This window comes from Aythya marila (assembly GCF_965140915.1).
Source record: "Aythya marila genome assembly, chromosome: 5".
Lineage (NCBI taxonomy): Eukaryota > Metazoa > Chordata > Aves > Anseriformes > Anatidae > Aythya > Aythya marila.
In genome coordinates this window covers 3,234,030-3,260,166 of record NC_139046.1, presented here as the reverse complement: position 1 = coordinate 3,260,166, position 26,137 = coordinate 3,234,030, and the positions used below count along the sequence as shown (strand labels likewise).

The 26,137-nt window shown below is 51.1% G+C and overlaps 2 protein-coding genes across 5 annotated transcripts in view; both read left to right on the top strand.

The window, feature by feature from the left end:
- Positions 1–11,496, top strand: part of FERMT2 (FERM domain containing kindlin 2) — a 45,456-nt gene extending 33,960 nt beyond the window's left edge. For 2 of the 4 annotated variants that reach the window (XM_082762019.1, XM_082762017.1), the window contains 9 exons: positions 783–917; positions 2,773–2,822; positions 4,190–4,314; positions 5,497–5,603; positions 5,882–6,103; positions 7,977–7,997; positions 8,525–8,649; positions 9,005–9,146; positions 10,481–11,496. In XM_082762019.1, coding sequence (XP_082618145.1) covers positions 783–917; positions 2,773–2,822; positions 4,190–4,314; positions 5,497–5,603; positions 5,882–6,103; positions 7,977–7,997; positions 8,525–8,649; positions 9,005–9,146; positions 10,481–10,654 — 1,101 coding nt within the window. In that variant the 3' untranslated portion in view covers positions 10,655–11,496. The remainder of the gene's footprint in view (positions 1–782; positions 918–2,772; positions 2,823–4,189; positions 4,315–5,496; positions 5,604–5,881; positions 6,104–7,976; positions 7,998–8,524; positions 8,650–9,004; positions 9,147–10,480) is intronic. The other 2 variants (XM_082762020.1, XM_082762018.1) reach the window with 1 other exon arrangement.
- Positions 11,497–19,081: 7,585 nt separating this feature from the next.
- GNPNAT1 (glucosamine-phosphate N-acetyltransferase 1) lies at positions 19,082–25,907 on the top strand. The gene is made up of 6 exons (XM_082762453.1): positions 19,082–19,144; positions 21,136–21,323; positions 22,021–22,083; positions 22,734–22,861; positions 23,322–23,383; positions 24,417–25,907. The coding sequence occupies exons 2-6, from the start codon at positions 21,152–21,154 to the stop codon at positions 24,562–24,564; spliced, it is 573 nt and encodes a 190-aa protein (XP_082618579.1). The 5' UTR covers positions 19,082–19,144; positions 21,136–21,151; the 3' UTR covers positions 24,565–25,907.
- Positions 25,908–26,137: the final 230 nt, after the last annotated feature.

Below are 26,137 nucleotides of genomic sequence, written 5' to 3'. Positions count from 1 at the left end.
CTCTGCAGACATCTCCGCTGATGCATCAGTGGGAGGTTGGGCTTCTCGTGCTCGTTTCCTGTCTCCTAATACTCACTTGGGTTTACTGGGCAATTTAAATGTTTTCTGCTCATTTCTTCTCATGAAGAACTTAGTCCCCTTTTACCAAACATGTTTATGTCTGCCTTAACTTTTAGTTTTACCCTTTCTGAAAAACCCCAGTGAGGACACTAGGTTACTGAACTGTGCATTCCTGGCACGCCGCCCCCTGAGCAGCTGGTGATAATCTGTGGGTTTCCCAGAACTATTTATTTATCTGTTTTATGAAATACTTGGTGTTATTTGGCATAAATACTACACCTGCTATTGACTTCTGTGGGATGGATGGCAGGCCATTTACTATGTGTGGTCTGGCGCTCCTTGTTGCAGTAGGATGCAAAAACAGCCCCAACAGGAGCAAGAGTCTGCTCCTAGGGCCCCTCCCAGGAAGAAAATAGTGAGAACAGAAATGTCAACGCTCTGTTTAACTCTCTGAGCAGTCCAGAGGGGGTTGTGCATGGTCCTTAGAGTGAGATTTTGCAGGCTTTTTGGTTTTCCATGGTAAAAACAGCTGCAGTGCAAGAGGATGTAAAGTGTGTGTGCATGAGCACGCCCTCACGTTGCATTAGCTCAGCAGTATGACCATCATCCCGTCACAAACATGGGCTGTGCCATTAAAGCCAAAGTTTTTTTTGCCATGGCCAGCCCGAGGCTTCCAGGTCGCAGGAGCACCTTTGTTCACGGGGCTGTGCCTTGCCTTGCAGTACCACATCAACAAGCTGTCCATCATGTCGTCGGAAAACCACCTGAACAACAGCGACAAGGAGGTGGATGAGGTGGATGCTGCGCTCTCCGACCTAGAAATTACTTTGGAAGGTGGCAAAACGTCAACGATTCTGGTAAGGGCTGAGGCTGGGGCGTGGTGCCTTACATGTCCCCTTCTCGCCTCTCACCAAGCAGGAATACTTTTTTTTTCCCATGCATCCAACCAGTTTTATTTTCTTCCTCTCCTTTTTTTTTTCTATTTCTGCTCTTGTTGAAAAAAATTGACCATGGTGGAGCAATGCAGAACACAGAGCCCAATTATATTTTTCATTAAACCAGTATTTTTTTGAAACACAGCTAGATAGTTTTGGTGGCAGGGGACTCCAGGCTCCAAGTGTGGGGCCAGCATGGAGCTGGTAAAAGCTCTTGGAGCATGGGCACGTGTTGAACCCAAGGCTGCATTTAAGCCATCTCTTTTGGGGATGTTTATAGTTAATTTAATTGGCATTGCCACAGGAATCAAGTGCATTAACACTTTTTTCCTACAAAGATTGGAAGACCAAACTGCGTTGGAGAAATTCTGAAGGAGCCAGGATCTTGCTGAGCCCCCTGCACCAAGCCACCTTCCCACTCAAATAATGGAAAACTCAAATAAAATCCATTTGGTTTCTGTTCTCGTGGCTGACTTTCCCAAATACCGAATTCCTCACACTGAGGTTTCTCTTCCACTGTTCTCTAGTTCATGACAAAGTTTTACAGCATCTGAAACAGCTGCCATGATTTTCAGAAATAGCTTGTGCTTTTGAAACCCTGTTTTTATTAGACTGGATTTTAGCCTGGCGTGGGCTGTGTCTGTATTTCAGAGGGTTCCTTTCTTTCTGAGACATTGTTTTAACACTGGCTTCCCACCTTTAAAGTTGCAAGGCCCGAAAATTAATTTGCAGAAAAAGGACGAGGTCCAGTCAGGTTTTGTCAGCACAGCCTGGTTTCTTCAGCAATTTTGTACATTTTTGCCATCTTTGAGTTTCATTTAAATTCCGATCCTTTGAAAACCTAAAAATCCTGAATTTTTCCAGTCTTACAGTTCATGTAATTTTTTACAAAGGGTCTTTTGAAGTTAATGTCCACACCTAGCCTGCAGATATTTGCAATGTTAACTGCTGCTGCTCATTCTCGTGTTCCCCCAGGGAGAGCAGCATCACTTAGATGCAACAGAAATAGGGACCGGCTGTTAGAGCCAAGAGATCTTTTATAATTTCCTTGCAAAGCAGATTTGAAGTGCAGCACTAAGGAGCAGTCCCTGCCAAACAGGAGTGAGGAAGACAATGATTCATCAAAAAATATCCGTCCCTTTCTGTACTGGTTGCTAACAGTAGCCATTTCCAGAGGCATTCGAGTAATTGAATACGGATAATGGGCAATTAGTGGATTGTTTGTTTAGATTCTGCATTTTTTTCCCCATGGTATCTATAAACAGCATTGCTCATTGCAGACAGAAAGTAAACTGTCTTGCTGCTGGAAGCTGCTGTAGTACTGTTTGCTTTCTTTGTCATTCGAAAACCCTTCAGTTGGAGCTCGTGGGAATTGAAAATGCCACCCTCTGTATTCTACTCATCCAAAATACAGAGGTATACCAAGATAAACTCAATATGAAAAAAAAAGGGGGGCAAAAAAAGCCTTCCTAGACTCTCAGGAAGCCTTTCCACAGTCCTCCAGGGTGGTGCAAAGCAACATCTTTTTGTTTTATTCGGAGCTAAAGGAAATCTTAAAGGAAGAGAAAAATCCCTGTGCAAGCACGAGCCAGCATGCCAGTCAGTGACCTGGCTGGGAACTGGCTCCACAGGGCACAGGCAGCAGGAATTGCTTAAAAAATATAAAAGATTGTCCTCGGGTTTCCAAAAAGCACTTGTGCAGTAGATTTTCTCTGTGTGCTTCACCCCCTGGGCTCTGCTGGGGCAGGTGACTGAAAGGGATCATTTTTATTTTCAGGGTGACATCACTTCCATCCCGGAGCTCGCCGACTACATTAAAGTATTCAAGTAAGTACTGATGGGAAGAGGTGCTTGGGAGACGTAGGAGCAATGAATAATTAATGGTCCTGACGCCTGCTGTGCATTTCTTCCCCCTCCTGCCCTGAGATTTCACTGCACACCGCTGTGTTATGGTGCATGGAAAACCACTGAGCTGTTTCACCGCAGCTCACAGCATCTGGGCACCCTGGCTATTAAAACCTTTTACTTCTTCATCCAGCACTTGGCACGCTCACTGGGTGTTTCGCACTGTTCCCAACCAACCCATTTGATCCCGAAGTTGATCACTTCTTAAACATCAAACCCAAAGTCGGGATTTGTGGGCTTTGTTAACGTTGCTGTCACCTGGATGCTGGTGCGTGGAAACTGGGCACGGCAGCAGCTGGACCCTGGCTAGCACTTTGGCAGCCACGCTTGCCTTTTGTAATCCGCTGCCTGCTGCAGCACAGGTGATGGGGAATGGTCTGGAAACAGTGAATAAACCCGATGAGATTTCACAGGATAGGTACAGGAGCAGAAGGAAAGCGGTGGTGATGAAATAGCTCCCTAACGAGCCTTTATTTCGTAATCGTGTGGTTCTGGAGCCAGAAGCTGCTACTTGTGTGCTGAAAAGCACTTTTTCTCCCTCTGTGGACGCGTGGTAATGAGGCCGGTCCCGCTCTCCAGGCTTGTGTCTGCTCCAACTGGGGCAAAGTTTCAGGGCTGGAGCCTGCTCCATGCTTTGGAGCGGGTGGTTTTTCTCCCCTTAAAGCAAACCATCCAACAAAAACCTCCTTGTTTCCTTTGATGTGCTTATTTGCCAGTAAAACCAGGCACAACTCAAATTGCTAATTGCTCGCAAATTGGAGCACCAATTGTCAGGAAAAGAGATGGAGCCGCAAGACGATGCCGGTTCCCTCCTCCTGTTTGGTGCAAACTTCAAACCCTGAGAATTGCAATTTGAGTCCAAAAAAAGTCCAAATTTGAGTCCAAAAGACACCGTAAAGGCACCGGTGGACAGTCTGGGAGCTGGGCATCTCCCCTCTGCTGCCCGTACATTTTGCCAGCCTAACTTCTGCATCTGCTTCATGGCAAGTCCAATTCCTGCTGCAGCTTGAGGACAGGGAGCAGGAATGAAATCAATTTTGGATGTGCCTCGTCGTGTTTTGTCAGGGAAGAGCTGCAATATATTTCACTATTATGTGTATGTGTCATGTGTATATGTCCCCATATGTCCCTGGTGGTGCTGCAGAGACTCTAGGGACAGCAGGTGGTGGTGCAGCTCCCCGGCAGGGGCTGTCCCAAGGGTGGGCATCCCCCAGGCTGCTGGCAGCAGCTTTTCAAACCCCTGGCGAGCTGCAGATTTGCACAGTAATGTCCATCGACCTGTCTGGCAGGCCCAAGAAGCTGACACTGAAAGGTTACAAGCCATACTGGTGCACCTTCAAAGATACCTCCATCTCCTGCTACAAGAGCAAAGAGGAAGCCAACGGGACACCTGCCCACCAGATGAACTTGAGAGGTAAGCGCAGCGTACGCACACTTCCAAGGTATTCCAGTAACCATCTGCCACTGCTGCATCTTGGTTTTCCACTTGTTTGTGCTACTTTCATGCCATCCGAGGGCTGGATAAATAAATGTGAAGGAAAGAAGGGTTTAATAGCATGGTGTAAACTTAGATATCTAGCAAGTATGTGGTCCATGGTCCCGTCAGAAAGTGCCACCTCCTCTTCAGTAGCACAGCTGTTGGGCATTCCCCGCTAACCAGCCCATTTTTCAGCTGCAGAGCAAAGCCAAGCAGCTTTCTGTGAGCCCAAAGAGACAGCATCCCAGTTTCCTTTTCATCACGGCTATTCAAAACTGCTGAACCAACTCCAACAGCAAAGAATGGGCCTGAGCGCACACTGAGCTGCAGAGAGCAGACCGCGCTCTCCTTCTGCTCTCCCTCTTCTATTTTTTTCCTCCTCTCCCAGGCACTGTCTGTGGGCAGCCTCATTCAGGTGCTCCCCGCAAGCTTTGCACACAGGTTTTACATCCCTCTGGCTGCCTGCCTTTATGTCAAGTCAAACATCCCTGCTCCAAGAGCGACCAAACTTCAGAAAGGGCATTTTTTTTTAGCACAGAGACAAATTTTGTGATGCCAAATGACTTCAGGCTGCAGCCCTGAGAAGCCCAGCCTTCATTACATCTATGGGAGCTTTTGGCATATTTTCCTTTCTGTCCTATTTCACCACCCCCATGCTGGCAAAATGGCTCGTAGCCCTTTGTAGACACTGAAAGCGGGATGCTCATGCTCACCACTAAAGACAGCAGCAGTGCACCCAGCCAAGACAGTGACAGAGGGCTCAGGATGCAGCTAGCCACCTCTTCCTGCACTTTCTTGAAAATTTAGGGATCACGTGGTGTTTGCAGGCTGTTGGGTCCGTTCCCAAGGCCAGGGAAGGTCTGGGAGATGAGTACAATGGGCAGATGTTAGCCTCAGCCTTGTTTTCAGACCAGATCTTGCTTTGTTTCCCTCTTTTTCCTTCCACTTGGAAAAAGGGCTGTCTGTCAGGGTTTTTTTTCCCTGCGACATGGAGCGCTTGTCCCATGGGAGATACACTACAAGACGTTTAGCTGGAGTGCTTTGCCTTTCCTTCTCCTCTGTTTTTTCCTCCTACTTGTGTCTTTACACACACGTTGAACGTCGGCTCCCTCGTTGCAGGATGTGAAGTCACCCCCGACGTGAACATCTCCGGGCAGAAGTTCAACATCAAACTCCTGATCCCCGTTGCGGAGGGGATGAACGAAATCTGGCTTCGCTGCGACAACGTAAGTCCGTCGGCGTGGGCCGTTTAGCTGCTGCTAATTAAAACAAACAAACCCACAGAGCACGTTTGCATGTGGAAGTATTTGCTGCTGATATCACGAGCAGCCTGAATCGGGAGGGCCGCTTGGTTTTGTCCATCCACCCGTGTCGTGGAAGGGTTCTGTCCGTCTATGGCTGTGCACCAGGCTCCCCAAAAAGGAGACTTTTTGGGCGTTTTGGCAGGCGGGGGACGGTGCCAGCTCCCCCTGCTGATGGTGCACGGGTCTCGTTTGGGCTGCAGGAGAGGCAGTACGCCAGCTGGATGGCCGCCTGCCGCCTGGCCTCCAAGGGCAAGACGATGGCGGACAGCTCGTACAGCATGGAGGTGCAGAACATCCTCTCCTTCCTGAAGATGCAGCACCTCAACCCGGACCCGCAGCTGATCCCGGAGCAGATCACGACCGACATCAACCCCGAGTGCTTGGTGTCCCCTCGCTACCTGAAGAAATACAAGAACAAGCAGGTAGGTGCCGGCCGCCTCGCCGCAGCCTCGGTGCGCACTTCGGCAGGAGCCGGCGGTTAACGCTGCGTTTTCGGACACTGCCTTTGGGTCGGATGCACACGGTTACTAAAACGAGTGCCCACTGAAGGCTGCGGACCCGGCAGCAGGGAATGGCACCCACCACCATCGTTGCACTGATGGGTGACGTGCACGCAAGCAGCCTGGGCAGTGGGGACGCGATCGGTGTTGGTTCCACCCCGCGCACGGCGCTGCAGGAGGGTGCTGCGGCAAAGGCAGGTCCAGCAGCGAGACCAAATCCCGCTGCTGGGATCAGAAGTTTGCACAGAGCGGGCGCGGAAAGCCTCAGGATGAGCAGAGTTGCAGTTGCTTGCAGTGCTTTGTACAGACTTGGCTGTAACGTGGTTTGCATTTTTCCCTCTTCGCTTTTCCACTACTTCAGAATGCCAGGCTTTGAAACGTTGCTTCATTTTAAATTGCTGTGACTTGTGCTTGAACTCCACGCTATATTCAGTCCGTGCATGACAGAGCTGAACTGTTTTGTGGTAGGAATAAATGCACGGCATTCTGAAGGACATTATATTTCAGCTCGGCAGCAGAAATAAGGCAGGCATTGCTCCGTGGCCTTTCGGTGACTTAACGGTTCGGCTGCAGCTCCGCAGCCTGAGCTGTATCCGACCTCTCAAACCCAAGAAGAAGGCTACAACTCAGAGAAGCAGGAAGAATATAACTTTTTATTGGCACAGCACGATGATTTCCTGGCAGTGGAGTTATATTTTATATAGCCCTTATTATTCTTCTGAATAAGCCTTTATATCCACTTGGATGGAGGGGAGGCTGCATAAATATCCACTTTTAACATACAGAAGACCTTCTAGGCTTGAGCTCGGTAAAATGGAGGCACCTGGAAAAATATTAGCCCGCAGAACTTGCTTGCTGTGCAGGTATCCTTGTGCAGGAACGATGGGGGTGAGCAGGAGCCCTCGCCTGGCTCCGCACCCCGTGGTGCTCAGCACCCCAAATGCGGCCAGGGGCAGAGTTTGCAGCCTCAGAGGCTGTTTGCTGGGAGTGGCAGGGAGGGACAGAGAGAAGGAAGGACAGACGGAGGAGGGAATGCAAGGAATTTGGCTGTGAGGGTCCCCCCCGTGCCCCGGCAGAGGGGAGGAGGAGGCCATGCAAAATGGGAGTTGGCAATGGGCCTCGCAAGATGATTTGAAGCCGCAGCAGCCCCAAACCCACTCAGGGGTTTGTTTCTCTCCACGTGCCGCTGCGGCAGTGCAGGCTTGGCAGGTTGGGTTCGAGGAGTGCCAAATGCTAAAAGCTAAAAAAAAAAAAAGAAAAAAGAAAGTAAAAAAAGAAAAACCGTTTGCATTCAGGGCTCTCAGCTGCATGAGCTGGGAATTGGCAGGGGTTTGATGTCCCTGCCTTGTCCCCAGGCAGCGCCTGGCTCTGCTGGTGGCGTCCCGCAGCCGCCTCTTACCCCAGCAGCATCTCCAGCCTTCCTCTGCCTATCTCAAATAAAAGCAGCTATTGAGCTCGAGGCCTTTTCCATGCAAATAAATAGAGCTGAGTTTGCACAGAGGCAGGGAGAGGAGTGGGACAGCAGGAGCTCTCCGATCAAAACCATTTCCATGACCCCGCACCGGCACGAGGGGCAAATCTGCTCGCTTGCCCCCTCTCCGCGCTTGCGTCCACCTTGGCTGCTTTTCTGCCTACAGAATTGTGCATGGTTTGTTTTTTTTATTTTGGCTTGAACTTTGGTTTGCAGATAATTTGCACTTTTTCTTTGCTTTGTTGCCATATTTCTGATCGCTTTTTTTTCTTTCTGCCTCCTTTTCTTTTTTTTTTTTTTTTTTTTTCGCCTTGCCATCTACAGCCAGGCTATGTAAGAGACTTGGTAAGTGACAGCAACAATAAAATTAAGTTAAAAAAACTTAAAATAGCCTAGACCCCCTTTGGTTGTGAGAGCAGCGATGAAAAAAAAAAACTAACAAAACCCATCCTCCCTGAGAAACTCTAGCCCCGTTTGTTTTTCGTAATGGTCCCCAGTGATTTATGCTGTGAAAGTAGAAACCCTACACCAGAAATTTGCCCTGCCGTTTGCTCACATCCTGCGTCTTAAGCGAAATGAGTCTGAGAGCTCTCTGCCTTCAGCCAGGTCAGAGCTCTGTTTGCTTTCTGTGTCTGGAGATGCTAAGCAAAAGCAGCTCTGTCAGCCGTGGTCCCGCTCTTTGAGCAATAACAGCTGAAATTCGTCCTCGGGGTAGAAATTGTCGTTTATCTACACTGCTGATAACGGCGCTGACCTGCACCGTTCCCAGCGCCGGCCGAGCTGTGCTTTTCGGCGTGGCCGTGGCGAGTGGGGTGCTGGAGGTGCCTCTCACAAGCCCCGTGCCTAATGCTGCCGTGTCTCACCGCACCCAGATCACGGCCCGGATCCTGGAGGCCCACCAGAACGTCGCCCAGATGAGCCTCATCGAGGCGAAGATGCGGTTTATCCAAGCGTGGCAATCGCTGCCCGAGTTTGGCATCACGCACTTCATCGCGAGGTCAGTGGGCAGAGCAGGGTGTGTGCCGTGAATAAACGTGTTCCAGCTGAGCATTTAATGACGTCCTTGGGTTAAATCTGTCATCTGCAACTGGTCAGAGCGATGCAAAGCCATAGCTCCAAGCAGAGGGGATTTGTACCTACTGCTTAGGACCTGCACCCCTTCTTTCACACCTCTCCGGTGGCACATCCTGCGCCGTGAAGTCGCACCAGAACCGAAATTAAAAGCATCAATCACATCGACTGTGTTGGGGTGAATCACATCGATTTATATTGTATAAGTTAACCGGGCTGCTGGATTTAACACATGTAGCTCCCCGTTAGCTCGTGGTTACTAATCCCTCCCCGTGCCGCAGGTTCCAGGGGGGCAAGAAGGAGGAGCTGATCGGCATCGCCTACAACCGGCTGATTCGGATGGACGCCAGCACGGGCGACGCTGTCAAAACGTGGCGATTCAGCAACATGAAGCAGTGGAACGTCAACTGGGAGATTAAAATGGTAAGAGGGCAGAGCCCGGCTGTGCTCCTCGTGCTGCTCCGTGCCCAGACGTGTGAGCTGCAGAGTTGCAGGGCCCGCTGCTCGGTGTTTCACACACGTAGGCCGCTTCCCCGCTTCCGTGGAAAAGATGTTGCTGTCAGTTTTTTGTGCATCGGCTTTTAAAAAGTGAGATTTTTGTTGGTGTTTTCCAAAGCGTGGCTTTTGGGAGGCGGTCTGCTGGCACGAGGCTGGCTGGAAGCTCACGGTGCGCTGCTGGAAACAGCGCTAACACGTTTCACTAAAGCTTTCGGGCTCTTTTTAATGGAGGTAGCTCTGGAGTGACATCCTTCTGCATCCACGTAAAGTATTTTCTCCCCACCTCCACCCCCTGGAGATCCATCAGAGCTTGTCTGAGCAGCTGGTGGAGCCAAGCGTGACCCTTAAAAAAGAGGAAAGAATTCAACCTTTAACTAAGCCGGTTACACATTTAATGCGTAGCAGTTCTGGCCTGGTCTCTCCGAACACCCACTCAAGGGCAGTGAAACAGAATCAGACTTCAGGACTGAGGTTCAGGCGTGATCCTAAGCAGTAACAGCGATGTGCTGAGCCTTTATCCGTATTAAAACCCATTTACTTGTGGCTCAGCTCAGATTTTCCTGTGGCTCATGCAAGCAAGGCACTTTGCTGAGCTCCAAAATATTTTTTTTACCAGCGGCTACTTTTGGGTGCACAAGCTCTGTGCTCTTCCCCAACGCAGCACCCGATGCAGGCTTCCAGCCACCATGTAAAGGCTGTTCCTGCGTGCTTCGGGGCACGTTGAGAGCTGCTGGCAGAATTATTCAGGCTCGGAGTCCTTGTTTGGACCCAGCTTGCAAGCCCCTGTATCCGAGTTGCCCGGACTTTCTGCCAGGAAAACCCCAGCGTTGCCCCCGCAGAGCTGTTGGCATCGGGGGGGGACGAAAAATTCCTGGGCATCAGGATGGGCAGGCAGTCTGCAACAGGCTCCCTAACCCCGTAAAACATTCCTACAGCAAAACCTCAGCGTATAAATCCAGAATACACTCGCAGGGGAACCGGGAAACAAATCCCAGCCCTTATTAACAGTCCCGTGTCCAGCCTCTGCTTCTCGTAAAGCACAGGGCGCGCACGCACAGGCTCGGCGCCGAGAGGCACGAGCAATGTAATGGTCTCTGCGGTGAAAGAGGCTTGCTCCTTCCCAGAAAGAGGCTTTTCTGCCCCCAAAATTTCAGCAGTGATGCAGCTGGGTTTCCCTCGGGCAGCACAAACGGTTCGTGGGGCCGGGACGCGGCCGGGCTGCGCGCGGTGCCCCTCACCCCGTGGCTCCCTGCCCCTAGGTGACGGTGGAGTTCGCAGACGACGTCCGGGTGTCCTTCATCTGCACGGAGGTGGATTGCAAGGTGGTGCACGAGTTCATCGGCGGCTACATCTTCTTGTCGACGCGAGCCAAGGACCAGAACGAGAGCTTAGACGAGGAGATGTTCTACAAACTGACCAGCGGCTGGGTGTGAGGCCCATGTACTGTACGCCGAGAGGAAACCCCCGTGGCCATATTACTATTTAACTTTAAGAAGCTGTTCTTTGAAATATGCTGCTTAATAAAGTAAGCTTGAAATGTATCTTTTTTTTTTTTTTTTTTTATCATGAAAATTTTTGCATTACCAGACCAGTTAATCTGTGTGCACTAATGAGCACTTCTGTTAATTTGCTATAACGAGACCGTGCCTGGGCCAGGTGATGCTGCCTGCCCCCTTTACATACCGAACGTGCCGGCAGATCGGGATCAGATTTGACTGACCTTAAATAGCCAAATTCCTAAGAGAACTCTAAGCCATCTTCTTTAAAAGCCATCCAGGGCTTTAATTATATGAAGTCTATTTATCATGTTTAATGCATGAGTGTTTTATTTCTTTTTCTTCTTTTTCGTGTTCTTGTTTTTGTTTTTTTTTTTGTTTTTTTTTTTTTTTAATTCTGTAAATTTGACCTGTTCGGAAGTTGTCCTACCCATAAGTAGAATTTCGATCTCTCCTTTCACACTACATGCACCAGGACTGCTGCAGGTGCCTGACATTATTTTGGAGATAGCTGCGTGTGGCCTTGAAGACAACCTCCTGTTAGTCTGTTATAGCTTGGTTTATTTGTTAACTTTCCTTTTGATAATCATTTATATTGTCTTTTTTTTTTTTATTTTTACACCATATTGTATTATGACACTTTTAGTATTCACCAGCATAGCCACTGTTCTGCCTATGATATGCAAACTTTTTTCATTACAATATGAAGTAAAGGTCTATGAAGTATAGATTTTGTGTAACTAATGTAAAAACACAAATTTTATAAAATTGTACAGTTTTGTTTTTTTTTTTTTTGTTTTTTTTTTTAACTACTCTCACAAGCCAGCTAGAATATCGCGTAGATCTGGTGTATCAGCATTAACTGTAGTATGCCTGTAGGGGATAAGGGGAGTAACCTGGGGGGGGGTGGAAAACAAACAAAATCCCAACAAACCCACCAGTTTCAGCCCAATTTTTACCTAAGTTAAGTGCGTCCTCGGAGCTGGGCCAGGAGACCCTCAGCGCCGGGCCCCGGGCAGGGGCTGCGTTAGCGGCAGGGGGTCGCCCGCTCCTCCTGATGCCAGGAATAAGCAGTGTTGTGTTCCCGTAGTCTGCGGTTCCGAGACTATGTATAAATGCATTTTATTTTAAATAAAAGTCAAATCTTTTATTTAACCGCTGCCGTCGCTGGCTTCCGTGGTCGCGCTGCGCCCCCAAAGCCCTTCTTCCCTCCCCCGGGGTTCCCCCTGCCCCTAGTTTGAAGGCTGAGGATGTGACTGGGAGGTGATTTAGGGGTTGTGACTGTGGGATTTAGGGGATGTGAGCCTCGGGGCCACCCCTTTTCCCCCTCTCCGTGGAGCAGGAACCCAGCAAGCAGCGGCGATGCTGCCACTTCGTGGGGACAGAGCTGGTGAGCAGAGCAGGGGGCACCCAAACCACCCCACTGCACCCTAAAACACCCCAAGAGAGGGACAGGGACCCTTTAGGAAGGGCACAATCCAGCTCACGGGTTCAGGTTGTCTTTTCCGACACAGCAGAGCTGCTGATGGGGACGAGAAAGCAACGCCAGCCCTGGGCGAGGGCTGGGAGATGGGGACGGCGAGCCAAAAAAAAGCCATCCTACATGAGGGCTGAGGTTCTGCTGGAGGGGAGGCGAGGCAGGGGAAGGTGCATCCATCACCGTGTCCGTCCCCATGTCCGTCCCCATGTCCCTCCGGGCTTGGAGGCCTCAGGAAATGGTGCGGGGGCTGCGGGGAGGTCGGTGCTGGGGCATGGGAAGGCCGAGGTCGCTCTCCTGCCCCCAGGGATGGGGGAAGCCTGGAGCCCTACAGGCTCCGGGGGGAGGCCAAGGGGGGATTGGGTTTTTGAGGCTGCCTTTCCCGTCCCCTCTGGACATCCTCTGGGTGCCTCTGGCCCGGCCCCAGCCCCAGCAGGGCCACCCCAAGCAGGGTGTCCAGGCTCCTTCCTTGGCTGGTACAAAAAACAAAAAGATTTGGGCACACGGAGGCACCCAGACCCCAGCTCCAGCGCCCGTGCTGGGTTTCTTGTGCTGACGTGGTGAAATCCGGCTGCGGGTGGCCCTTGGGGGCCAACGAAAGAGAAAACCAACCCAAAAGCCACAGCGAGAAACCAGCATGGGGGCGCCTGACTCAGCTTCAGGCAGGGCTCGCCGTGGGCAGCCAGAAACCAGTGGGAAAACCTGGGGAAAACAATTGCCACCGACGATTTTCCAGCAGACTTCACGGGAAGGTGCATTCAGAGTCACTCTCAGCCCCCCTCCTGCATCCCCTCCTGCCCCCCAGACCCATCCTAACTCAATTTGAGCTGCCCTAGATCCGTGCCCAGCTCCAAACCTTCCTGCAAACCCGTGCCTCTATTTCACCTGCCGGCTCCAAGCACCATAAAAGCGCCGCACGCTTTTATTTGCGGCACCGAGGCGCTAAAGAGATAAAAGATCTATAAATATCTGCTGGATGTTAGGCATTAAAAATAAATAAATAAATAAAAGGTGTCTGCTTGCTCACATCTTTTCCAGTAAGTGCCAGCGTAATGGGGTCTGGGCTCGCTTTGAAGGGCCTGAGAGCAGAAGCCCCCTGCAAGCTGCTCCTCGCCCTCTCCTGAGCTCCCCGTCTGGTGCTCACCTCTCCTGCCGGGGAAATGCTGATGGGAAACCCTGGTTTAGGAAGAATTTATAATTAAAAAAACACCCAATTTATCCCAAAACGCTTTCATCCACTCAGCGGTTGGCTCTGCAGTTTATCTGAGCCGTGCAAAAAAAAGCCACTTTAGGGTTTTTTTTTTTTGCTCGACACAGGGGCATCAAAATATTTCCCCAGCCTGATGGACTTGGAAATGCCAACCCCGTATTTTAAAGCGACTCAAATATGTGGGAAGCTGTCAGAGAGCGAAATTACCCGAAAAGTTTTGCCTTTGACCCACAGGTAAGGCACAACCCTGAAGGTTTCCATCTGTCCGGGGGGTACCGAGCTTTGCAGAGCCGTGTCCTGGAGCCTTAACACCCCCATCCCTGCACCCCGAACACACATCTCTTGTAAAACAGTGATAAAATCCCCCCAAAAAAACCCTGCCCCATCCCATGCCGCCGGGCGGGCTGCTGGGGAGCTCCAACACAAGCCTCCCACCCCCCCGGGCTGCGAAAACAGCGGCTTCAGCAAACGCAGGATTTGCTTTGGGTGGCTTTGGGCTTTTTTTTTTTTTTTTTTTTCTTTTTGGCTTTTGGTCAGCAGATGGTCAGCCCCTAACGAGCGGGCTGCGGTTTTATTTCCTGCCGGGGAAACGGGGGTGTGAGATAAACGAGGAGCCGGGTCGCAAACTTGGCTCGGGGCGGTGCTGGCTGGGAGCTGCTCCCCCACTTTGTCCCCAGCCAGGGCAATTCCTCGCTCCCCGAGGATCTGCACCTCGAGGCTGCTGCTCTGGGTTTTGGGGTGCGTTTGCTTTGGGTTTTGGGGTGAATTTGCTTTGTTTTTCGGGGTGCATTTGCTCCGGGGCTTGGGGTGCATTTGCTCCAAGCCCAGCACCTTCTGCTTCCACCAGACTCGACGGCAAACGGCCCCACTGCAGGGCTGTTTTCTCTCCCAAACGTTTTTCCCCTTCCCATAAACAGGAGGAGAACAGGACGGGAACACGCCTGGGACCGAGGGGAAGTGAGGGCGGGGAGGGAGACGGGTGGGAGACCTCCAACGGCGCCGAGGGGACGGATCCTGGAGGGGCCCTGGCAGCGGGGACGTGGCTGGCAGGGTCCAGAAAGGTCCAAAAAGTGATTTTAATATTTTTCTGCTCTGCAGAATTAACAAAATATGCGTGGATATATCATTTTGTTGCCCTAAGCAGCCCCCCAGCCCTGCAGATCTCCGCCACCCCGAGCCTGGCCCCGATTTTCCCAGATCCCGGCGCTGCCTGGGACATCCCACAACCCGCCAGCCCTCCACGGCCAGGTCAATCCCGGCCCCTCCACAAATTAATCCCGAGCTCAAAAATAGCCCTGCAGGATTTCCTGCCTCCCCTCCCGCCGCGCCACAAGGTAAGAGGAAGGGGGAGGACCTCGGAAAGCAGGACCAAGGGCAGATGTGTCGCCTTCAACCCCGCGTTATCGCTGCCCTTTGGGTCTGAGCGACCTCCATCCCCAGCACATCCCAGCCTTCCTGCCCCCTAGGGGCTTCATTAAGTTAATTAAAGTCATTAAGCTCATGGGAAGCGGGTCCTTCGGAGGTTTGATCTGAGATAAAACGAGCTGGGATGTGCCTCGCATCGCGCCCAGCCCTAGGACTGATCCTCGTGGATTCGGGGCTGGTTTGGAGCCAGGCGGCATCGCCACTCCGTGCGCTTGGAGAGGGTTTTTTTTGAGGAAATTTGGGAAATTCTCACCCCCAGCTGCATTCATTCTTCCTCCCATCCTTCCCAGGCCACCCCAAATGCCAGGCACAGCCCCGGCCCATCCTGTGCCCATCAGCTCTGGGCACAGGCATCAGCCACCATTGGTTTGTTCTCTGCAGCCTCGCAGAGCAGCAGTTTCGGCTCCTGTTTAACAACCCAGCTCTTATCATCGCTCGCACAGCGCAGCCCGAGTGGAAGATAAAGAGTTTCCACCACGAGGGATAAACAGAGAGCGAGCCTGCCCAGCGGCTGTGCCCTCCTCTGCCCACCCCGGGGCTGGGCAGGACCCTGCTGCCCGCAGCAGGACAGAGCCCCCTGCCCCAGATCAGCCCGGCTGTGCCCAGGGAAACCACTGGGGAAATGCCAATCTTTGAATTTAATCAAGGTCTTATACATAAAAACCCCTAGGAAGTACGGGGTGGGCCTTCTGAATTCCTCAATTGGTGGATGGGAAGGTGGGTGAAATGCCACAGCTGCTAGAAAAATGCCACGTTGGCTCTGACAGATTATGCTTGGTAGGAGGGACAAGGGGAAAAACTCGAATTTATTCCCTAATCCACCCAAATAAATTGGTTTATCGAATCCACAGCGTGCTAATCTCGTGCAGGAGGGCTGGGGAGAGCAGTCCTGGAGCGTGCTCTGCCTGCAGCGGATGGGAAGGGGAGCCCTCAACTGTGGGGATTGGAAATCTCCAGGCTCAGGGCTCTTTGGGAACAGCAGCACCCTTTGGGCTGCGTTCCCCATTTCTCAGCTTGGGGCCAGATCTGTGTCTGATCCTATGAGTCGGACCCAAACCCCAGCTCCAGCCCTGGGGCTGTCAGAGTCTGAGCTGGGATGTAAGAACTAATGAGAGGCGATGCTGGTAGGGACAGGTGGGAATCTTCTGCACAAAAAAAATAATAAAAAAAAATAATAAATGTGCTCTTGATCCATGCTCAAGAAGCAGGAGAAAAGCTGGAGGAGCCGATCACAGGCTCCTAGCAGCCTCTGCAGAGGGCAGGCTGGGGCTGCAAGAGCCGCCCTGGGGCAGGGGGTGCCGCGCACCTGCGCTCCCCGACACTTCCCTTTCCCCCCGCTGCTAAATGATGCTCGGCTTCTTGGCTCCAGGTTGGATAATCATTTCCAGCGAGGCAGACGTGTTCCAGATGCACGCCTCCTTCCCTAACTGCACTAATATTATCGTAAGCCCTGCAGAAATACCATTTCCCAAGTTCCAGGCGGCCATCTGGATCGCGGCAGAGCTTTGGGGAGGGCTGCCAGCTTTCCCCTACGACTTTATGAAGTCCTAGCAGGTATTTAGTTCATCTCTATCCACCCATGGGTGACATTTGGGGAGACGCGGCAGCATCCTTCTTTTTTTTTGGAGTTAAAAGTGCTGGGTCCTTTGTGAAACCCGGGCGCCCGGAGCTGTTTTAGGCAGCCCTCCTGCAGACATCGCTTCCAGCGCTCAGGATTCAGCCGTGGGTGGATTCAGCCTGATCCGTGAGAGGGTAAAAAGAACCAGAGCGGCCCGTCCCTAGGTAGACGGAGCCCTGAGTGTGTTTCCAAAACAGAACGTAAACAATTTGATTGTGGCAAGGATTTACTCGTTCTTGCTGCATTGTGTCATATGGCAAAATGAAAGGGGAGCGCGTTCTCTCCTCATAAAGCAGGGCGTGCTTCGGACCCAGACATTGACATCAAGCAAGTGCATGGCTCCTTTCCCGTCTCTCCGACCGTCTTGCGGTCACGAATTTGCAATTTCCTTGCCTTGTAATCGCCCCGTTCCAGCGCTGGCAGACGCGGAGCAGCCCGAGGATATCACTTTGCTCGTTGCTTTTGCTCCGAAACACAATCCGCCGCGGTGGAACCGGCGCTTGTGACACGAGTGGAAACGCTTCATTTCACCTTTTTGCAACCAAATCCTGGCCTCGGCAGTACCGTGGAGATTTATCTGCTGGCTGCTGTGAATCCTCACTGACCTGAATCACTTGACCTTTGGAAAGCCACCGTGGGTCTTACAGATGTCTCTAGAAGTGGGAGCTCATCCGCGGCCACTTGCCTTCCACCGTGCTAAGGAACGAGGCTTGTTTCGTGCATGGACCCTCGGGGTGTTCACAAAGCGGCTGAGCCCTTCCCCAGACACTCAGTTATTCCTCAGAAAGCCTTTAAGAGCATCACAATCTCCTTCTGATGTGGTTAAAATCAGAGAAAGGGCTTCAAGCTCGCTGCACAAGGAGAGAGGGGCGCTGAAAACCAGCTGGCAGCGCTCTGCCCTGCCTCGGGGGCTGGCACAGGGTCTGCTGAGGGGGTTTACAGACCCTGGGGGGGTGTGAAGAGCAAAGCCTTGTGAGAGGCTAATCCCTGTGTATCAGCAGCCTGTCCCTAAAACACTGCTGGAATGGAGGACGCTTTTGGAGCCAGCAGCCTGGCAAATTCCTCTTCCCTTGGGGGGGAGATTTTTCATCTGGATCATTTCCCTGCTCTGGTTCAGGCCCACGCTGCTACGAAAACCCACAAGTACAAATAGTTCCTGTCCTCAAGCCACGCTGAAGTCGGTACCTCAGTGGCTGTAAATAGAAAAGGGCCGGTCTCCGGGACTAATAAAAGTGGAGTTTTAAACAAACTGAAGGCTTTTTTTCCCCCATTCAGCGCCGTTACGCTGAGGCGCTCTGGGAGCTCTGGAGGTCAGGAGCTGAGGCACACGCATGGAGGAGAGCAGCTTTCGGGTGTTAAACACCAGGGGCCGGATGAAGCTCCTGGGTCAGGATGTCCCTGTGCTGCTGAGTGCCGGAAACCTGGAGGATGTGTCTGCATTTATCCAAAATCTCTGTTCCTGGGCAGGTCCCGGCCATCTGCGCCCAGCCCTGCTGGGGAGAGCTGGCCTGACCCCATGTGGTCGTTCTCACAGCGCTGTCACGGCACAATTTTCCTTGGTAAAAGCCTGGATTTGTCACCGTGACGTGGGTAAAATGCAAAACCTCCCTCACACCTGTGAATCTTTCCACTGGAGAAGAGGCATCGCAGAGGGAGTTAAGCTAAACCCCTTTCTGTCATTTTTTCACTCAGTGGAACTCATCCGTACTCACAACGACGCTGTTTTAACCAGCAAAGCTGCGATTCTAAGTTTCTTGGTGCACTTGAAGTGGGATAAACTGTTAATTTCTTCACATGGATGGGACCTTTCCAGCCCCCAGACTCGCATCGTCACCAGACCTCGGGTGTGCCTGACCCCAAGGAGTTTTTGGTGTGTGTCATCCTCATCCGGTCACTGGGGCCGGAGAAGTAAAAGCCAAATAGTGTTGATTGTTTCCTCAGCAACTGAGTGATTCATTCTGAGGGTAAAATATCAGGGGGAGAAGAAACGTGGAAAATGAAAATCATGTCTCGGGAGCACGCTGTGTAATTATTTTGCTCAGCAAAACCTCCCGCCCCGTGCTACACACACGCCTTGACCTCAGCTATTTATAAGGCAGCATCTTGAGTTGATCTCTCTTCTGACGTTTTCTTTATTGGAAGGGAACGGAAAAAAATCGCTCATTTGTGCCCCCTCTGCACTTTGAAAGCTCAGTAAGCAGCGGGCAGCAGGTGTTGCTCGAGGGAAATAACGGAGCCTCCTCCAAAATCAAACCCCTAGAGCCAAAAAAAAATAAATTACCCATTCATGACACACTTCCAAACCCTGCTAGGCGAGCAGAGACCCAAAAAAAAAACAAAATAGCCCCAAAGCCCCCCTAACCCAGCCCCTTCCCCTCACAGCCGCCCCCATCCCCTCAGCGCCTCCCCCCCCTCCCCCTCCCCTCAGCGCCGCCGCCATTTTGCCCGCCCCCCCCCAGAGGCGGGAGCGCTGCGCGGGGGGCGGGGCCTCGCCCGCTGAGGGGGTGGGCGTGGCCAGGAGCCGAGCAGACGCGGCGCGGTGATTCGTCAGCCGGAGGGAGGGGAGGGCGGGGAAAAGGCCGGAGCCGGGCGGCGATTGGCTGCGCGGCGCCGCGCGTGCGCGCCGGGCCCCGCCCCGCTGCCACGTCCGTGAGGCGCTAAGCCGGCGGTTGGCGCCGGGGCCGCGTGCGCGGGGCGGTGAGTGAGGGGCGGCCTGAGGGGGGTGGGGGGGCTCTGAGGGGGCTTTGAGGGTCCTGAGGGGGCTTTGAGGGAGGTTTGGGGGGCCTGAGGGGGCTGGGGGGGCTCTGAGGGCTCTGAGGGGGGTTTGGGGGTGCTGGGGTGGGGAATGGGGGGGATCTGAGGGGGTTTGGGGGCGCTGAGGGGGCCCTGAGGGGGCGCTGAGGGGATCCTGAGGGGGCGCTGAGGGGATCCTGAGGGGGCGCTGAGGGGATCCTGAGGGGGCGCTGAGGGGATCCTGAGGGGGCCCTGAGGGGATCCTGAGGGGGCCCTGAGGGGATCCTGAGGGGGCCCTGAGGGTCTCTGACAGGACCACAGCAGCAGCCCAGAGGCCCCCCTGCCGGCCCCGTTGGGCTCCCAGCCCCACAGAGCCTTCCCCTCAGCGCCCCGGCCTGCCTGCCATCGTCTGGGAGCGTAATGTGGGGTGTGAGGGGCTGCTTCAGCGCCCTAAGTGCGTGGTTTTGTCCCGGAGACGTGTGTTAGGTGAGGTGGGAGTGTGGTCGGTGTGTGTCAGGAGGAGGTGCGAAGCTGAGGTGTTTTTATTGATTTGTTTTCATTGAGGGACTCTTTCGGTTGGTTCTCCGAAGCCGCCTTCGGTCTTGGGGCTTCCATGCTGCGGTTGAGCCGAGTTGGCTGTGCTGTGGCTTATTTTGAGAGGTAGTCATCGTTAACAGCAAAAAAAAGTGTATTTAATTTGAGCCACATGAAAGCATGTGACTACTGAATGTTTTATGGTGCAAAAAAGTGAACCTGAAGATTTGTCAGGAGGGCTACGAAGCTGGGGAAGGGCCTGGAGCACAAGTCCTGTGAGGAACAGCTGAGGGAACTGGGGGGGTTTGGGCTGGGGAAGGGGAGGCTCAGGGAGACCTCATTGCAACTGCCTGAATGGAAGGGGTGGGGAGCTGGGGGTCGGCCTCTTCTCACAGGTAACCAGTGACAGGACCAGAGGGAATGGCCTCAAGTTGTGCCAGGGGAGGTTCAGGCTGGAAACGAGGAGACATTTCTGCTCAGAAAGAGCAGCCAGGCGTTGGGACGGGTTGCCCAGGAGGTGGTGGAGTCCCCGTCCCTGGGGGTGTTCGAGGAGAGGTTGGACGTGGTGCTTGGGGACAGGGTTTGGTGGTGACAGTGGTGGTAGGGGGTGGTTGGAGCAGATGATCCTGGAGGGCTTTTCCAAACCTTAGTGATTCTATCAAGTTCCCGTATGTTCTGTTTGTACCAGGAACCTTACCGTGTATTCCTGTTACAAAGAAATTATTTGCTCTATGATCAATAAAATGTCCCTGTGCTTCCTTGTATCCCAAATTCTAACTCGTACAACTCCCAGCTCCCTCATTAATCGTTAACAGGTCTCAGCACCATCCTGGCAGTTCTGTATTTCACATACTAAGGGCAGTGAGGCACTACGCTTTACAGCTGAGATAGCATTCGATTCAGTAAATAGACAGAGCAAACAAGGCTGCACAAGAAATGTTCCGTGGGCTGTACGCGTGTGTGCAGGCTGTCGGATCATCCGTGTTCCTACAGGTGTGGTGTGGTGGCTCTTGGCTGAGGCACTGCGTATTTGTGGGGTGGGTTGGAAGCAGTGCTCATCCTGCCAGCAGGAAGAATACAGAGGGCTGTAGAGGATAAATATCCAGGTTAATCTCTTATCTTTCCTTTTCTTCTCTACGAGGAAGAACCTTCCTGGCTGAGCACGAACGGGCTGTTTGTGTTGACTTTAGCTAACGTGCTCTTTGTGTAACCTGGTGTCCCGGTTCGGTGAAGGTCAAATACCTCCAGTTGCAGATAAGTGGATGGCAATTTGGGTTCCGTTCACTTTTCTTTACCTCCCCTGAGGATCCCGCTACACAATCCGCAGAAATTGCATGGTCAGGGATTAAAACAATAAGGATTGTTAAAAACAAACAGGGATTAAAGCAGAATGTTCTTTACCCGCGTGCTTCCTGTTTCAGAACACCTCTCGCAGCCATGATGCCTGTTGCAACCGTGATGCCTGATGACACGCCGATGTTTGACCCCAGTATTCTTCACGAGCTTGACTGGAGCGAGAACACCACGACGTTTTCTCCTGCTATTTCTCCGCTGGAGCCAGGAGATGGCCTAGTAATGAGACCGCTGTGCACGGCTGATGTAAATCGAGGTAGAATCCTGTTTCCTGACCATCACAGACAAGAGCTGGGTGCTGCACTAGATAATATGTATTCTCCATTCTCTCTCAGTAGATCAGCATTACCTGTTTTACATGATTTGGGTTGTTTATTTTTATTGGTAAGGAGTTAGAGCACTTGGCACCATGGATAGCTGCTGTGTTGGTGACCCCCAAAACTGGTTTTACTGTTCTAATGACCTTAAAAACAATCTTAAAATTCAAGTGCAGTCTTTCAGAATAATCCACAGCTTCCTATTCACCACAGCTTTAGAGGGGGAGTAGAATTGTTCATGTTATTCCCTTCAGTATAAAAGTAACGTGAACCACCATACTGCTCGTAGCGTGTGAAGACTTCTTCACACCTGTAACTTAGGAGAAGGAGGTTGTTCTGAACAGGCAGCTAAATATTGCCTGATTTCAGCTTTATCCTTTCCTTGCTTAAATGCCTGCATCTTTTTATTCTGCACTCAAGCTGCAGTTGGCTGCTGTTGCATTAGCTGATCCCAAATTGTGTGTGGTGTGTTCGATTTTAAGCTTACAGTCTGTGATATGCGGAGTGCAGGCCTTTACATACAGCTGAATTAGATGATGCAGTAGGGATGTTAACAGACAGCCCTGTCAGGTGGTTCTGTGCTATTTGTGTGTTCCTGTTCCTCATGAGTCTTTATTTTTTCCCCTTTTATAACAGGCTTTTTCAAGGTTCTGGGTCAGCTGACTGAAACGGGAGTTGTGAGCCCAGAGCAGTTTATCAGTGAGTATATCATTATTTCTTGGCGTTTCCACCGAGCTTGCTGGGAACCAGAAGATGCTGACAGCAAATCCACCTGGCTGTGAGGTTCCTGACTGCCTCGTGCCAGAGTGATTTATTAGCTCAGGTCCCCTGAGGCAGATTTTGGCACCCAGCTTTGGATTCAGCTGCAGCTATCCCAAAGGGCTCCTTGGCTGGGATATGCTTAGGTTGTGTCCTTGCTTTGGAGACTGAGCTTTAGCTTCCTGGCAGAAGAGAATGCCTGGTGAGGGCTTGTTTCGGATGAATTATTGCAAGCACCAGTAGTGAAGCGGAGGCTTGCCTTTGAAGCTCAGAACATCGCTGAGCTGTGTTTTGCTAGTCTGAGGTGTAAGAAAACTTCCAGGAGGGACTGCTGCCTTCATCCTAGTGCCCATCTGCCGAGATGCTGGGGAAGGAAGGTCCTCTTAGCAGCTGGGGAAATGGCATTTACTTGACACCTGCTTTTTCCTGGTTCTGTCTCTGGGTTGGTGCACCTGGGCCTTTCAGGTTCTGATGTTTTGGGCACGTTTCCCCTGTGATTCTGGATTCTGCCGTGATCTGCATGCAGAATCTGATCCAAGGCTTCACAGCAATTCAATCCAAGGCTAACGGTGACTGTTCTGCTCCCACAGAAACCTTTGAGCACATGAAGAGATCTGGAGATTACTACGTTACTGTCGTAGAAGATACGAATCTCGGGCAGATTGTTGCTACAGCAACGCTGGTTATAGAACATAAGTTCACTCACTCCTGTGCAAAGGTACGCTCTCTTTCTGCACCTGTAGTGAGGAAAAAGATGCTGTCCCCAGAATACGTGTACGGTATTTTTATGGTGTTACTTGAAGTACCTTCTGCTGAGTCAGTGATAAAGGCATTTTAAAAAACACCATCCTTGGGTGCTCAGCTAAGTAATAAAAGGAAGATTTGGCTTTCTGTAAGGAAAAAGAGCAATTTGTCTGTCCCGCTCTCCCTCCCAGTGAGCTCTTCAGCAAGTCAGAGTGGGTTCTGATGGAGCTGAGGATCTCGCTGCTGGGGAGTCCCAGCTGGAGGGGTACAAATCCCTCAGCAGGGGAGAGGCTGTGGTGGGACCTCTACACCTGCAGGCGCTGTGAATGCCTCGAAGGGAGGGATTGTATCCAACCAGACAGCAGAAATGCAAGCATGGAGCAGGGAAACAACACACCAGTGTTCTCAACTAACACTTCTCTGCGTTTTCACAGAGAGGAAGGATAGAAGACGTAGTAGTAAGTGGGGAGTGCAGAGGAAAGCAGCTTGGGAAGCTGTAAGTATTTTATCCTTTATTTTTATCTTTGCAATTCAACACCAGGCAGGGCCACAAGCTCCATCCACTTGGTTTCTGTCCCCCCACCTTAACACTGATCAGTGCCAGCAAACAAGTTAACTGCAGTGGTGAGGAGTTGTCTGTGCAGGAACCTTCTCTGGGAAGAGCAAAGTTTGCAGCTGCAGTCAGTGTGGCAGCACGGAAGGTGGCTGTTGTTTGAAGTTAGCCCATCCCTCTCTGGGTGGTGGGGATAATGTGTAGTTATTGCTCTCAGGATGCCATCTGCCTGTTCTTTGCCCTCTCCAGACAATACAGCGCTCAATTAAACTGCGACAGAATCACTCACCAGACCTCAGGGCAGGATTTTAGTTCCGTGGGTTAGTGGGGCAGATTCTTCCCAGCCAGAAACCTCACAAGATTTCAGCCAAAAGTTATCACGAGCTGGCAGAGTGCAAGCTGTAACTTAAAATTGTCTGGTAGACTCTGGTATGTCGTTCTTTTTTCTTGGGGTAGCAACCATCCTGTGTACTGAAGGAGAACGCAGAGTCTGTGAAATTTGTGTTGGTGTGAGGCTGGGGAAGGGCTGCAGGGTGGTTAGGAGGCTTTTGCAAGGGATTTTGGAACTTTCTTTACTGAAAGGGTTGTGGAGTCTTGGAACTGGCTGCACAGGAAGTGTTGAGTCACCATCCCTGGAGGTCTTCAAAAAAAAAAAAAATGTGTAGGTGTAGAGCTTAGGGACATGGTGCGGTGGTGAACCAGGCAGTGCTGGGTTCAAGGCTGGACCGGGTGATCGTAGAAGCCTTTTCCAACCTGAATGAGTCGATAGCTGAAATGGAGTGCTGGCTTCTACAGAAGATGATGTAGGATCAAAGATCAAATGCACTAAAAATACTTGAATTGGTCTTTATTATGGTAAACTTACTTTCTCCAGCACTTGTTTTTAAAAGTGATTGGTAACTTTAGCAAATTTCACGTTGATTGATCCTGTGTTCAGGGCCATTTCACTTAACTGCTGTTTCTCTGTCTCTTTCAGATTAACGTCCACTCTTACACTACTAAGTAAGAGACTGAACTGTTACAAAATCACGCTCGAGTGTCTGCCAAAAAACGTGGCTTTCTACAAGAAGTTTGGCTACTCGGTATCTGAAGAAAACTACATGTTTCAACGGTTCTTTAATTAAGAACTTCTAGTGATTTTTTTTTTTTGTAAAGACTGTTGGTGGAGGAGCTTGTGCTACAAACCGTTCTAATAATGGAAAATTTATATAGTTTATTGTTGCAAATATAATGATCCCTATAAATACTGAACATCAAATGTGTAAATCTTGCAAAAAAAAAAAAACAACTTACAATTTAGGAGGGTTCTCTGGGTTAGCTCTTAGAACTAATTTTTACTACTGTTCAGTGTAAGTGAAGCTCTTTTGTTCTAGCTGAGTTACAAAGGACTCTCGTTAAAGGGATGGTTTTTAACCAAAGGTATATATTTTTATCTCAAATTTTTTCTTGCCTCGTATTTTTCTAAAGGTTTGCGCTTCTTTTCTTGGTAGCCAAAGTGCAGCTCGTGGGGTCGTGCTCCTGGCTGTGCTTCACTGAAGAATGATGTAGCTTGGGCAGGGAGGCTTCTCGTACGCAGAGGTGGTGACGCAGGATGGGAATTTGTTCCTTTTGTGAAACCTCACTTAAGTGCTGGTGACGTTAGAGTACCTAAAGTTTTATAGGCACTATTTTCTGAATTTGTTACCATTAGTGCAGGTTAGGGGCTCTGATAAAGCCGATGGTGAGTTTAGATAGTTTTTAATGCAGGGGCCCTGCACTTTAGCTGATAACTTGATTTGTTTTCAGGATAATTATGTTTTCTGACAGACAAACCCATGGTTTGTGACAGGGCGAAGGAAACTGGAATGCCTGACAGAATGCACCCCACTCTTAGCGGGGCTTCTGCTAGCGCTCAGTGGGAATGTTAATGCCTGCCTCTACGAAGGCAGAAACACGTTCAGCTTTTCAAATCCACCTGACCACCGCGCTGTACTTGAACTCCGTAGGGCCGCTTCGGCCGTGGTTTTGCTGGTGACCACTTCTACCTACAGCAGTGCGACCCGGCACGGAAACCCCAGGCCCTGGTCCCGAGGGGTTGCTGCTGCTTCGTAGAGTGTCCCCCTTGCTGTAAGATTGGAGAAACGATTTTAGCACTTTTGCCCCCGGTGGCAAGCAAATAACGTACAAAGCCCCGACTTCAACAGTAGCGTTTTGTGCAAAGGGAGTGACAAATCCCACGTCCGTGAATAGGGCATTATAAACACAGGAGGGGTCTGCAGAACAGCCGGGCTTGTTTGTGAGCGGGCAGGCCTTACAAAACATTCTTTCGTTGTGCTGTGGAGAGCTCCTTTAAGCCGTGGTGCGGGGTTCTATTTAATGTTCCTGATGGTACTCCACTCAATATAGTGTTTCCTTGATAATGTCTGTTTTATTTATTATTTTTTAAAAATCTTTGTTTAAGCTGAATAAATTAAGACTGCCAACTGTATCTCTTCTGTTTCTGCTTTTGCTGTTTTGCCTGAAGGTAAAAACCTCTGACATAGAGGTTTTAAACCTCTATAAACCATAAAAATATCTGATGCACAGTTTCATCCCTACAAGCGTGACTTCTAGGAAGCAAGTCTTGAAGTCTTCAGCTCATCCTGGGTGAGTACCTGTCCTCAAACCAGAGGAGAGCACCTGAGCTGTGATGGCTGACAGAGGCAGCCCCAGCTTCTT